Source organism: Melanostigma gelatinosum, assembly GCF_949748355.1.
Source record: "Melanostigma gelatinosum genome assembly, chromosome: 8".
Classification (NCBI taxonomy): Eukaryota; Metazoa; Chordata; class Actinopteri; order Perciformes; family Zoarcidae; genus Melanostigma; species Melanostigma gelatinosum.
In genome coordinates, this window is record NC_136641.1 from 3,634,339 (window position 1) to 3,649,310 (window position 14,972).

Consider the following 14,972-nt stretch of genomic DNA (forward strand, 5'->3'; position numbering starts at 1 on the left):
GACCTGATGCATCAAGTGGATATGTTTTGCTGAACATAATATTATGCATTGGTCCTCTACATCCTCTAGTCTAATGAGCAGACTTATAAACGCACTGTTACAACTCCTTCATAGTGTCATATTGCTTTTCAGAGAATTATGATGATAAGTTCATAGTAGATGCAAAAGTATAGTTATGTACAATATATTATGTTGAACATTGTTGCTCCTGAATGGATCACAGCAACCCAATTATGTTCAACACAGCTCCATGTCCTTGGTCATGGTGCCACAGCACTTAAAAGAATAAACTTCATCATTCTCAAAATTCTGACCCTTTGCTTTTTTATTAACAGCATTTACTTGTACTTTTACTTTCAATACTTAAGTACATTTAATATCAGAAAATTACTTTTGATACTTAAGTACAATAAATATCAGATACTTTAAGACTTTTACTCAAGTAGTATTCTAATCGGTGACTTTCACTTTTACTCGAGTCATTTTCCAGTAAGGTATCTTTACTGTTACTCAAGTATGGCTGTTGGGTACTTTATACACCACTGGATTTAGTGAATACTCGTCAATGACTTTGAACTCTGCCAGGGACCAGGACTTAAAAGAGTACGCCACTGATTTAGCATTACACAGCTTTAAGACTGTTGGTCTCATGATGGTCCGTTTTAAAAGACGGATTCAAATAGATTGCAGTGGAACCACAGATGTCGTCCTTTTTCTTTATCCCACTAGTTCTTCTTCCTTGTAACTCTTTTGTGTCTGCCAACACAAGCAGACTGCAGGTTTGTAGAGTGCATATACAATAATAGTCGTTATCCAGTGCACTAACTGGTTCCAAAAGCAGATGAACAGGTTTCACTGCACAATACCCTCACACACACACACACCCACACCCACCCACATTGTGTTGCAACGTCATTGTACTTGTACTGGTTTGACATTGAAAGAGGAAATCCCAGCCTGAGACTGAAGTCCATCGATGGCACACTTCAACTGGTGCACTTCCTCTTACAGTGCACTTGCTGCTTCATCGTCACCAACAGCAGTTGTTTATTCTGCCCGTGTATGCTGAGCAGGAGAACATTTCACGCTGGTATTTATCGGTTGAGGGAATAAAAAAATCAAAGTTATGACAAAGTCAGAACATTAGAACCGGATTCAGTTTCTTCTGCTCAACCGAGACAAATGGACAAGACGTCACAGCCAGCGCAGGAGGTGAGTGAGCTCCCTCCATAAACCATGTTCTCTGTGTTTTCACTTCAAGGCTGCTTCACTTGTTTCAGGCTCAGCTGATAGTCACTTGACATTCGTATGCTCACTTTACATATGTATTGAAATCAGTATCTGAACAATGTCATAAATGAAGCAATTAGGAAACCAGAAGAAAAGAGAAACAGCACGGGGAAATGCAAAGATGTTAAAACATCTGAGATATTTCCTGTGAATGTCACATGACAGGAGGAATGGAGAACTTTGATGTTAGCAACTTTACTTTTACTTCCTGTGGTAAGCATTATATGGCAAGTGCACACCACTTTAGTATTGAGTCGAGGGGAGGGGTGTGTGTGCATTTCTTGACTTGAGGGTAATGTCATGTGTAAAGACATGAAACGTACCCGCAAACATATCGCTCGACTAGCAGCGATTGCAACTTCCTGCACACCTGTCTCAGCGAGCAAAGTCTTTCCTGATCTGTCCAGGCTTTGCTGGCTTCCATTGACAAATGATCTACTTCATATGGTATTTATTGTAACGTGAAAGAAGTTTGAACATATGATTCTAAATGGTATCCTGGGGGCTACTCCATTGCTATAAGCTGAACAAAAGCATGTGTTCCATCAGGGTGTTTATGTTTCAACAATGGAGTTTCAGCATCAGAGCAGGTGCAGACAGAAGTGCTGATCAACCCTTAGGTACTTCTCCCACTTCCTCTATCGTCCAAACATTAGTTAGCAGTCAGGCATTACTTTGTGATAACTTGATCAAGCAAACTAGTCCGATAAAGTCAAAGTGTATATGATATCACAAAGCATGCGTCAAAGGGCTGTACTTATGATACAAACAGCAATGAGTAACATGAGCAAAACACACTGAAATGTATAGCAGTGAGATATAGTGCATTGCAAACGTAATAATTGGACACACACACTACATGCAATATACAAAAGGGAAAGCTGATAACTGTAATTGAGTATTTTAGGGCAGACGAAGTGAGGTTGAAGGCTGATGTGTTTTGAGTAGGGGTGTAACGGTTCACAAAATTCACGGTTCGGTTGAGTACGATACAGTGGAGCCACGGTTCGGTATGTTTCGGTACAGTAGAAAACTATGAATGCCAGAGAAATGTACTTGATTTTAAAATATATTTATTCATTACAACTAACATCATGAAGTTATTCTTTGACTTTGAACAATGATGGAACTATACCTGAGTGACTCATCTTCTGGGGTGTCTTCTTAGCAACACATAAGCATAAATAACTAAAACTGCTCCTTAATGTTATGTAGTATTGTTACTTACATCTTGCAAAAGAGATTTTTAATCTCAATGGGTCTACCTGGTTAAATAAAGGTTTAAAAAAAAAAAAATCAGTTTTTTATTTTTTATTTTTTTATTCAAACGTATTCGGTTCGTCATGCGTACCGAACCGTGAGCCTCGTACCGAACGGTTCAATACCAATACGCGTACCGTTACACCCCTGGTTTTGAGTTTACTTTTGAAGTAGTCCACTGAGGCAGACTCTCAAACTTGAGTAGGAAGAGTATTCCTGAGAAGCGGGGCTCGGTACCACCTTTTGTTTTTGGAATAGTTGGCAGTTTAAAATCGTAAAGCCCGAGCAGGCATGAGGAGTGACTAGAGGTGAAAAGTAGGACGGGGCAGGATCTTGAAGTCTGATCCAGCATGTACAAGGAGTCAACGTAATTAAATAAGAATAGGTTTTGGTTAATATCGTAGAAATAGAAGAGTACGACCAACATTTTCGTGGTCAGTTGACAGGTATGAAAGAACAATGGTGATTGTTGTTTGTTTTCATGATGACACACGTCAGCAGGGCTGTAAAGTGTTGCTGCAGCACCAGGAAGAGAGCGGACGCAGCTGAGAAGACGGATGGCTGGCTAGTTACCTCGCAGCTAGTCCTGTGGAGCGGACTGTTAAGGGCACCACTGCTCCCTGAAACCCATTATTTACAATGGCTTAGCAAAGTGTGGGCACAGCACACCGCTACTCAGATTATTTACTTTTAAATTTGAAAAGTACCAACACACCGATGTATTTATATTCAAATAAATGTCCTGCATTCAAAATGTCACTGAAGTAAAAGCGCAATTATAATTTTAAAGTTACTTTTAACTGGTTAGGAAACAGTCTCGATTAATACTGATGCCTCTTTATGACCTACATAAGTAAACGAGAAGATTGTCTATTTCTATATAGTTATTCTTAATTCTGGTCGGTGCCACCTGGTCCAATTAAGGCAAAATCAAACGAATCCATCAGGTTCACCAGAAGAATCCAGCCGGGCCTTTAGCAGCAACCAGCCCACCGTGGACAGACCCAGATCTGACCTGCAGTCGGAGGAGGCGAGCTCGGCTCCCAGCAGCAGCGTCTCCTCCTCCTCCAGGAACAAAGCTTCTCCTCCATTGATCCGCCGGTCCCCGCTGGGAGCCAACACCGACCTCACTCTGCTGGAGGCCCAGGCCATATTGCTGAGCCCTCTAAGGGCGGCACGGCAGAACCAGGTCTGTGCGGGATAGACTCCCACACAGTGAAAGTGAGAGGCTTTTTAAAGGGACTCGGAAACTCTCCCACTTTTGTCCACAGGGACCGCCAAAATCAACACAAATTAAAAATCCTTGTAGTACCTTCAAGTAAGTACAAGTAAAAGTAGTCATTCTGCAGAAAAATGGACTGTGTGAGTGTTTATTGATATTTATTACATCACTGGCAAGTTATCCGCTTTGACAGGTTTGACAATCAGCCTTGGTGCAAGAATAAGTAAGAACATTTATAGCAAGGACTAATGTGAGTGATAGCAGAGAATACAATGACCTGTTTTATTGAACTGGAGCCGAGGAAAAACACTGCAACTCTGTCATAAAAGAGTGTGTTCGTGGTGGAGTCAGTGTAGAAATCACCTCCCGTATTGTGTAGTTACAGGCGTGGTCACTATGGCAACTGAGGCCTGTTCTTTGAAGTGAAAGATAAGCTGGAGGAAGGGCAAGTGTGCACAGGTCTGAAAGCACTCCAACGGCCACTAGCCAGAGGCCTCAAATAACATTTGCATTTTGGTGGTCTGATGTGCTTTTGCAGGGCTTCATGTTACGTAAGTGAGTCTTCATTTGTTTTACACCACTGGAAGGCCCCAAAATGACTTGTTTCCACCTCTACACGTGGAGACTTTAAAGGAGAAATATACTTATTTGCTTCCTTTTTGAGAGTAAATTGAAGATGAAGATCAATATCGATGTTAAGTCTGAGGGTTGAGTACAGATCTGGAGTCAGGCAATGCTTGGCCTAGTTTAGCATAAACACTGGTGCAAAGGGGGAAAGCTAGCCTGGCTCTGTCCAAAGTTCAGTCCACACATCTAAAGCATTTGTAGCATGCTTATTTGATCTTTACACAAGCATGGGAAAAAAAAGTAGAGTTTGTGGGTGAAGGAGAGCTACGTGCTGGAACTATTTCTTGTCAAAGAACAGCCTGACTGAAGTGATGGGTGGATGGATACTGGACAATTTCTAGAACTTAATTTGAGCACTGCTCGGGAGATGATACTTCATGAAAGTGCTAAATACTTTCAGGGCCATGTTCACTATACCCAGTTTATTCAAAACAAACACGAAACATAAAACTCACTTCCTGTACCACGGTTTTTTTTACCACAGGAAAAGATCAATAACTGAAAAGCAAATGTTAAAGCTTGCAGGAACTGCAACTTCCGCTAGTGACAAGAGCAGAAAACTGACAATGTTTTACAACTATAACAAACTGATATTACAAATTCTTTACTTTATGACACGCTCCACTAACCCTGCATCCATGCATTCCACTTGTACACTGGTGGTTTATATTGCTGGGGAGTTTTCCCATAGGGCACCATCATGTCCTGTCATTTTGGTGGGCTATAAATAGTGTCTTCCCATGCAGAACCAATAATGCTCATATAAAGTTCATGCAGTTGAGTATTCAAAGCAAGTAACAACAGTGGCTCAGTGGCAGTAAAGGAATGGTGTCTGTATAGTGGTATCAGTGTCAGTGACCACGCTGACTAAGCCACGTTAAAACTAGACAGCGTGAGCCTGACCACCAACTGTTTACATGAAATGCCCTCACTTTCTAAGTCATACAAAAATAAGTGGCAATGTACAGTATTGCAATTAAAACACTTTACGCGAGTTTAAAGCTTCACTTATTATTTTTGCTACTTGTTTCGACTTACCTATAGGAGGGCCACAGACTGTATATGAGAAGTGGACGTAGTCATCATGACTTCACCCATTGGTTTGTGGACTGACATTTTGAAGCCTTGAGTTCGGCAATTTCCCTGTCGCCATTTTGGATTACGGCTGTCGCCATGTTGTTTTTTTTGCAACCAATGAACAGAAGTTACCATATTTGGATTGCGGAGGAGTGACGTAGAGACGCCGTAATAAATCAAGAGAGAAGTAGAGTCATTTTCTCACAGACTTCCACAAAATCGGACTTCTTTTTGCAACCGGAGGAGTCGCCCCCTGCTGGTCAGTAGAGAAAATGAAAGTTTTAAGACACTTTGCTTCACTCGGCAGAACCGGAGGTTGCCGCCTGAGGAGGACAAACTATGTTGACACTACAGGATCACCAAAGTCCAACATGGTTCGTCCTCTGCGGACCATGATTATCCACAGCAAAGATCTTGGCAACCTGGCCCCTATATCTACAGTACGAGTTCAATCATCGAATGACCAAATCACTCTGAGGAGCAGCAGCCTGATGAGGTGGATTTATCACCTGATCTGTGATCCCGCGAGTCTCGCGTGATCTCGTGACCTCACGAGAATCCAGTTGCCGTGCAAGGAGGTGTTCATCCTCAGGGGACCAAAAGACGCCTATTGAAAATGTCTCTGAAACCCGACCATTAGTTAAGACACGTTGGATCAAGAATGAAGATTGTGACCCAACAACAGCACTCGATGAAAGGTCAAGAGGTCACCAAAATCATTAGGAACAGTAGCTGTTGGGATACAGATAGACATGTGACATGCTTATTTCTTTTACGAGGACGGTGGAAAACTAGACCACTAATTGACTGTATGCTTTGCCTGTTAGTTCATGTTGGGGTCTGACCATATGGCTTCAATATGTGCTGTGGACAAAGAGAATCAGGCCTTAACTTAACTGGCCGCCATCTTTGTAGTTTTTAGCGGTAGCTGTAAGACTCTCCTTCCTGTTCACCCACAGACCCACACACACACAGACATACACCCTCATCCATTTTATTCATTCTTTAGTTTAGACATATAAAATTGTATGATAACGTTTGTTGGTTGCAATATTAATTGATTTGATCATTTATTATTTTGATTTAATAAACTCTGTTATACTTTCAGGAGCAGTCGTCTGTGATTACTTGTGCATATGTATTTGATAAGACTGTATGTAGTAGCCTGTGCTCGAACTTAAAACCTTCACTGTCACTGAATGTATAGTCATACGCAGACTATTGACATTATGAGTGACTACTAATTATGAGACTTAGTTTTATCGTTTGGTTATTGGTCCCTGTTCGCAGGGTGGTGCCCCGTTGTTATTAATAATCATTAATAATTGTTACATACATCAATAATTCTATTGATGTCAAGAATTCAGTTTCTTAAATGCTGATAACCCAAACACGCTCCTTTAGATCCCAACATAATGGTGCCCCGTGTGAGGCTACGTTATTCCAGTTTTGTTACAGTATATATGCACATTAATCCATAATTATTTTTGAATAATTAAGTTTCCAAAAAAATATTTTTTTTTCGAAAAATTATTTTTTTTCTTCTTTTGAATGATCCAAATTCCTGAAACTTATTTCCCAAAATAGGTAGGCTTTGATATTCAAAATACTTTCTTATTGTAATTAAATTTTTGATTTTAAATCCAGATTTTTAATCTTAATCTTTAATTCCCTTCTCGAAATTTTATTTCGTTTCCAGGTTTAATTATTCGTTTCATTTCTTAAAACTAACAGCCAGCTGTTTGATCGTTTATTTTTAATACCTTGCTTGCTTTCTTAAATCCCTCAAAGAAGTTACACACAGCTGTCACAGGCCCAAAGTGCTAAACCACATTAGCATTTTCGCACCTCTGGCTGCAAAGCAGTAGTGATACCTCAGAGCAGCAACAGTAGAAACGTAAGTCACAGAGCTAGACATTTCACTGTGCGCCTGCATGAACCGTAACACTAACAGTAATTAACATCTAACAGTAGAAATCCTAAGTTACAGAACTAGACATTTCACTGAGAACCGTAAACACTAACAGTTTCCGTTCTAACACTAGGGAATTAACAACCATTGGGAGTCGCACTCATTAGAGCGAATGAGCAACGAGAAATCCCCCATTCCTGGAGCTGTAGCTCCAGAAGACACAGCATTACGAGATGCTGTGGCTAATGTCCTCGGACTCACAGCAAAGGAAAGAGAGTACTTTGCAAAATACACTGCTGTCCTATGCGACGAGCAATTAGAGCAGCTGGTGGCTTATGTAAATAACCCAGCAGGTAACAGAGAGCGCCTGATTCAGAACGTAATCGGCAAAATACTGCTCATCTACCATCAGAAAATGCAGCTGCAAGCTGCCCGAACCCGGGCACAGAGCGACGAGCAGCAACGCGAGATCTGGACACTCCGAACAGAGGTTCAGGAGTTGTCACGTGACTGTAGAGCCCTACAGTCAGAAAATAGTAGCCTGCGCAGTGACCTCAGAGAGGTCAACCTAGAACTCTCTAAAGCATCAGAGAGTGATGACAAACTGAAAGCGCTTCAAGGTGTTCCAACAACCCCGGTAGGTACCGCTACCCCCTATCGAGCCCTTCAGCCCAGTCATTTCTTGGTCTCGGCTCCCTCATTCCCCGAGACCCGAACCATCTTGCATTTCTTGAAAGCGACATCCCCAACCAGGAGGAGAGAGGACCAACACCAGGTCCTAGTCGGCCCAGGTTGCTTCAAAACCACCTCAGGCGAACGCAATCCTCCACGCGGTTCACGCGCACAACAAGAACTGACCCCATCCCCCTCAGGGAGGGAGGATGATAGTCGTTACCACCATCGCGAGTATGGAGACTCAGACGACTCGGACGGCTCAGGCCCCATCAACCTTGGAGGCCTGCGTACTCGACAGATTGAGTCTCTGGCAAAAGACGTAGAGCGCTTCAATCCCGATAATCACGACTCAAGCATCGATGACTACCTAAGGGAGATCGATCGCTGCCTCCTCGACCTATCGCGCCCCTCATCGCGCGAAAAGCTAAAGCTAGTGTGGAAAACCACTGCGCGAAGCGTCCACGCTTTCATTGAAACGCTCCAGCCGAGCATCCGCGACCGCTATTCATCCCTTTGTCACGCCCTTAGGGAGGATTACTCCCTGTACACCGACCCAGCTTCTGCCACCCTCGGCGCCTTTGCCATTTCCCAGGAAAGGCTAGAGTCTCCGAGAGACTACTTCAGCCGCTTGAGATCTGCGTACTTCCAAGGACGTAACGCCCCAGGTCTAGAAGAAGACCATGCCTTCAAGTCGCTATTCTTGCACAATCTCCACGACAACGTGAGATACGATGTTACTATGCACTGCAGAACGAGTAACCTCACCATGCCAGAGATTAGGAAATACGCGCAACTTGCATGGGAGACACGCGGACGGCCGACAAATCGGTACGAAGACACCGCCATAGTCTTAGGCATCCAACAGTCGAGCGACTCCGACCTAGCGTCGGAAGACGACGAGAGGACTTGGCCTAGCGAGCCCTGGTCACCCCCGAGGAACAAACGACCCTGGCGGTCGAAAGACCAACGGAACCAGGGGGGTGAAAGACGCCCTAAAGGGCAACATCTCGCAGCCCACCTGACTAAGCCAAGTGACCTTTCCCCCTGCTGCCAAGTCGACATGGTAGGGGGGGGGAAGAGAACTCAGCACACTTCCGGAAACGACCACTCCCATTTCGCACCTCGTTCTTCAACCTTCTTGGGCGACCTTGTTCGCAAAGGCAATGCCCGTTATGTATATATCTATTCATATTCTTCAGTCTTACTGGGGGGTCATAACACTCTTGCTCTACCCAACTCCGGGTCAGAAACGAGCCTCATGTGTTCCCCCACCTTTTCGCATACACCTCTAGGGTGCCACAACCTTAGAGGCCCTTCGAGCACCCTAGCTCGTAAGATCTTTTGTCAAATAAGCCTTGTTCTCCTGCTCTGTCAGCATGATCCACCTCCAGCTTGTTCAACGAAACCACCGCCTTCTTTCAGCCGAGTCATCGCCCGGGCCTGTCAAGTCGCCAGTGCCGTAGGTAACTGAACTTGACCTGTGCGCCGGACCTGTCTCCATCTCTAATTAGGAGGGTGGGGGGAGGGAGATATCACCAGCCCGCCATGACACACTCCAGAGTGAAACTGTTCGCGACGTTTCCCTGAGTGCTGACGGTAACGTGGGGATATCCGCCCTCGCCACGTGAACAGCGCGAGGGGGGTGGGCTCTCTGACAACAGAAACTTAGAGAGATGCACTTCACAGGAAGTACACTCTAATCTCGCCAGTGCCGAAACCAACCGGCAGAATGGCAGCTTACTATTGACTACTAACGTTTAACTGCATGCTCCAACTCACCCTGTAGACATGCACTAACCGCTAACACAGCCAACTTCAACCAGAACAGTTGCATGACCTGACAAACCATTGTGACTGTAAACTGATGCTCCACTCTCATAGAGAACCCTTTGCATGCTTTATAGACTCTACCAGAAGTAACCAAAGAAGACATAACCTCTGCCGTAGCAGTCAGATTTAACCCAGGACCTCATCCGAGAAGGCTCAGCTGTCAACAGCTGGAGCAGCGAGAGACCAGCCTAGCTAGTCACACTAGCCGTGCTAAGAAATCTGTAAATCTGCTACCACTACTGTGATGCAACCCTCACAGGTACCTCTGGCCTATAGTCTTGGCAACGCAACTCCAATATCGATAGATTCTAAAACTTAGACACAGGACTCGCTCTAAATCTACCGATCAGAGAGAGGTAGACGCACATATCATGTACCAATAGATCCAGAAGCAACAGACTAACTGGATTCCCTCCTATTCATAACACCACGTAGCCAACCTACGACTGCTCCGCCGACGGACTCCAGTCCTGTCTAGGAGTTGAACCAGTAACCACTGTTTTCCCCTCACCTGCTTCTTGTCTTTCTATTCTTTCCTTCTCTCTCTTTGGTGTTTTATTTTGTTTTATTTGGGTTGTTACTTTCTTTGACACTATGCCGCAATGCTAGATTATCACAACATCATAATAGCGATTGAATTATTTGGGAATAATGTTTTGCTCACCTATGATTTGAATTGTGTATGATAGTAGATGTAGGTAGAAGTAGTTAAAGTCATCTGCCCAGATGCCACCTTAGTCATCTGCCCAGATGCCAATGAACTCTGAACAATGAACTCTGAACTTGAACACCATGAACTTGACCACTATGAACCTTGAACTCTATGAACAATGAACACTGCCTGTTTTAACCACTGCTTTTGGTCTCAGGAACACTTGGACTGTCTCACCTCTTCAAGTTTCCCCACCACATGGATGCACGTTCCAGCCCTTGGTTTGCTCTAAAGACCGAAGCCAACATCTCGCTCTTCAGAACAAAGGGGGGATGTTGGGGTCTGACCATATGGCTTCAATATGTGCTGTGGACAAAGAGAATCAGGCCTTAACTTTTCCAAGCAAAGGTTTCATCCTGATTTGTAGTTTGAGGAGAGCAAAGGAATGTCACACTAGGGTGTGAATTCCCCCCCCCAAAAAAACCTATGGTTCCTGAAGTCACCTGACTGCACCGCTGCAATATCATTGACCGAGAGCCAAGGGGCTCCGGGACCCCCTGTGGTTCAGCCACTGTTCTATAAAACTGTCTCCTTCCCCCATCTCCATGCTTTTTCCATTCGACCTCCGTCGAACAGGGAGCACACCACGCTCTCTTCGCTCGGACACCCCCGTCCAGGCCACAGAAGAACCAGCTTTCCCCGCCAGCGCGACGCTGACCACGAGGAAGCCCCTCAAACCCTCATCAAACCCTGACAGGTCACGAGCCATTTCGCTGGACGAAACAGCCCGCGATAACGAACCCGCTTCAGCGATCCGTTCAGTGCTTTTTGCTCCTTTTTCTTTTTGCGCACACTCCGGCAGGAAGACGTATAATCCTCTCCTGACCGATGATTACCGGGAGACCTACGGACCACGTTGTCTCAGCCGAAGTTAAACTGTCCTCCCTGCAGCGAGGATAGTTCACATCTGCGTTTGCGCCAGAGCCACGCCGACGGACCGAAGCCGCACCAGCAAACGCCGTGCGACACACAGCGCCCGCTGCAAAGCCGCGCCGACCCGCAAGCTCCCCCCTGTCCCCCTTCCCGACGAGGAAAACGGACCACTTTGCTCACGAACACTTCAACGTTGCAACGAAGCATCGACAAGTAAGAGTCTTGGCATCTGGGCATAGCTTAGCTTAAATTAACGTAAATTTAATTCAGGTCATTCATTTATATGTTGATATTCCCGTGTTTTTCTGTGTTCAAGTTACTGTCGCGTGATATTGAGATATCACGCAACTCTTTACGGAGCAGAGAAGCTCCGCTGTATTGGTGTATTAACTATGACTGTTTGCTTGGGATTTATTTGATTTCTTTTCATTTGTTTTATTACACTTCGTGTAGTACTCTCTCCTCATTAAATCAGCTCTGTGAGTGAAGTGTGGAATCTCGGCTATTGTACATAACTGCTGGCAGTTATACCGACAACGGCACGTTGTGTACGATACGGCGACCCCCATTATCACTACAACGCGGACCGCACGCAGAAGCTTGATTCAGGACCCCCACCTTTGCTCTCTCTTTCTTATCTCTGCCCCTGGGAAAACCCCGTTGAAACGATCGCCTCACAACACACGTGCTGCACCGCCATTTTGTCCGAGTCACTCGACTCCGCCATCTTTGTAGTTTCTAGCTGTAGTTCTTAAGGCCCCTCCCCTTTTGGCCCGCGTCACTCGACGCCGCCATCTTTGTAGTTTTTAGCGGTAGCTGTAAGACTCTCCTTCCTGTTCACCCACAGACCCACACACACACAGACATACAGCCTCATCCATTTTATTCATTCTTTAGTTTAGGCATATAAAATTGTATGATAACGTTTGTTGGTTGCAATATTAATTGATTTGATCATTTATTATTTTGATTTAATAAACTCTGTTATACTTTCAGGAGCAGTCGTCTGTGATTACTTGTGCATATGTATTTGATAAGACTGTATGTAGTAGCCTGTGCTCGAACTTAAAACCTTCACTGTCACTGAATGTATAGTCATACGCAGACTATTGACATTATGAGTGACTACTAATTATGAGACTTAGTTTTATCGTTTGGTTATTGGTCCCTGTTCGCAGGGTGGTGCCCCGTTGTTATTAATAATCATTAATAATTGTTACATACATCAATAATTCTATTGATGTCAAGAATTCAGTTTCTTAAATGCTGATAACCCAAACACGCTCCTTTAGATCCCAACATTCATATTTAATTTAAATCTATCTTTATTCTCCTTTCTCTCAGAATTCGGAGCAGCAAGTGTCGCCGAACACCAGAAAGAGTTTCAGCTTCTCATCCTTCCGTGTTAAAAGTAAGACAGCGGATCATGAAATGCATATTATACATAATAATGCATATCATACAGACAACACTCTATTAGCCCTTTACTCATTGATGACTCTTCATTGTGTCGACGTGAACCTCTGCAGAAAGGAGCAACAGTTCTGATGACGATGCATTTACACGGCGGAGAGGGTTGCTGTCATTTTCATCAGTGCGGGAGACATCGAGACAGGGTAACTGATGCTCTTTCATAGTTTCCCTACAGTCTATCTGAAAAATGATCACAGACAAAAAAAATGACAGATCAGTTTTCTGATGAAGAACACAGACTGGTCAAACCTTGTGGGTTCTTTTTCATTTCTAATCCTAGAGTCAGTCCCAGATGAAGATGGTGCCTCGCAGCCGAACCGTACCCAGGACCAGGTGAAGCAGACAGGTATGTACAAAGGGACAACGTGAGCATTGAGTGGACATGGCAAAGTGTGGAATGCTCAATGGAGCCTTAGCTAATCGGCATCAACTGTTTCATTCACCAGCTGCTTGGGTTCATGCAAAATGGATTTTAGACACAGCATGACAGCATGCTGTCAGCTCACCATGCCACCCTCCTTCTTAAGCGCTAAGAGTTTGGCGCTGCTAATTAAACTAAGAGTTAATGTTCATGCACTTGTTAGGAGGACTAGTTCACCGGCAGAATCCTTGTTGCTGCTTCGAGTTCCCTCAAAGAGCAAATGCCCCATACCCTTCTGAATTGTATTGCTTTCTGAAAAATCAAATTTACATACTACTCATTTGTACCAGCCAAGACATTCTAAAACACATGTGTCAAACTCAAGGCCCGCCACGTCATTGTATGGGGCCCGCGAATCTGCCAGCAAATAAATAAATAAATAAATAAATAATATATGAAAAGTTAGACTTGCAAATACAAATATCCCCATGTTCGAAATTATGAGATAGAAAGTCGAAATTGTGAGATAGAAAGTCATAATTATGAGATAAAAAGTCACAACTATGATTTTTAATATCACAATTATGAGAATCATAGAAGCAGCTATAGGTTACCCTACATTTGACATATAAATGGATTGTGAGTACATTGAAGACTACTTTAAACGTGGCTTTACAACAGATGAAATAATTCAACTGCTTGTTCTTCCACATGGGATTAAATTGAGCAAACGCAACCTTGAAAGGATTTCAAGCAAGAAGCAGTTCTGGCATAGAAATAATAAAACCGATGTGGCAACCTTCATTGAACAGCAACTGGAAACATCTGGTCAGTGTTATGGTTACGGATGGATGCACCAAAAGTGCCATGGGGATATTTTAATCTTATTTTGTATTTTTGTTTTGCTGCCGGAAATGGGCTTCCGTATAAAAGGCATATGATTGTCTTAAAATTAAAGTCTATGCTACTATACAGTGTACAGTGACCATGTACCACATCTCCCACAATGCATGTCGATTTTGTGACCCGCGAGATTACGGTGTCCTGCCACTAGACAACAGTTTTTCCATATCGGCGTTTAACTTTGTCAGTAAAGTTTTATTTCACACTGTGATGGTGAAGGGGGGGGGGGGGGGGGGCTGGTATGGGTGGTTGAGAGGCGTGGGCCCCTGTTGAGCTGGGGGTGGGGGTCAGGACTTTCACACTGTCTATCAAAGCATTCAGTAAAAAGTATTTAATTTGTCTCCGCTTGCAGAAGCTAAAAGCAATATGTCATAAGCAGTTGAAAGCATTCGATTAAAGATGGTCAGGGTTTCAGAAAGGACCATTTTTTAAGGCAATAGAATAAAAATTGGCAAAGCGCCTGCGACATTATCAACATGGAATGACATACTGATCCATTTGAAAACGGGTTGGAGAGAATAATAAATTAAAAATATCAAAAGTCTTGAGATTAAAGGTATGAATTCGTGAACTCACATCTTTGCAGATGTCTAAGATTAATTACAGAAATCCAATACAGGCTTCATATAAAGTAGTATTGCAAATGATGAACTATTAAAGGGGCATTCATAATTTGACATGTCATGGTCTTTTTACTCATATAGATGAAGCTTAGCGTCCTAAAGTCTGTTATAGTGTACATTGCATACGACCATAT

The 14,972-nt window shown here is 43.7% G+C and overlaps 1 protein-coding gene across 2 annotated transcripts in view; it reads left to right on the forward strand.

Moving 5' to 3' along the window:
- Positions 1-1,033: 1,033 nt before the first annotated feature.
- Positions 1,034-14,972, forward strand: part of dennd2da (DENN/MADD domain containing 2Da) — a 44,234-nt gene continuing 30,295 nt past the window's right edge. Inside the window, exons 1-4 of one of the 2 annotated variants that reach the window (XM_079274411.1) lie at positions 1,034-1,212; positions 12,823-12,889; positions 13,008-13,094; positions 13,232-13,297. In XM_079274411.1, coding sequence (XP_079130537.1) covers positions 1,183-1,212; positions 12,823-12,889; positions 13,008-13,094; positions 13,232-13,297 — 250 coding nt within the window. In that variant the 5' untranslated portion in view covers positions 1,034-1,182. The remainder of the gene's footprint in view (positions 1,213-12,822; positions 12,890-13,007; positions 13,095-13,231; positions 13,298-14,972) is intronic. The other variant, XM_079274412.1, reaches the window with a different exon arrangement.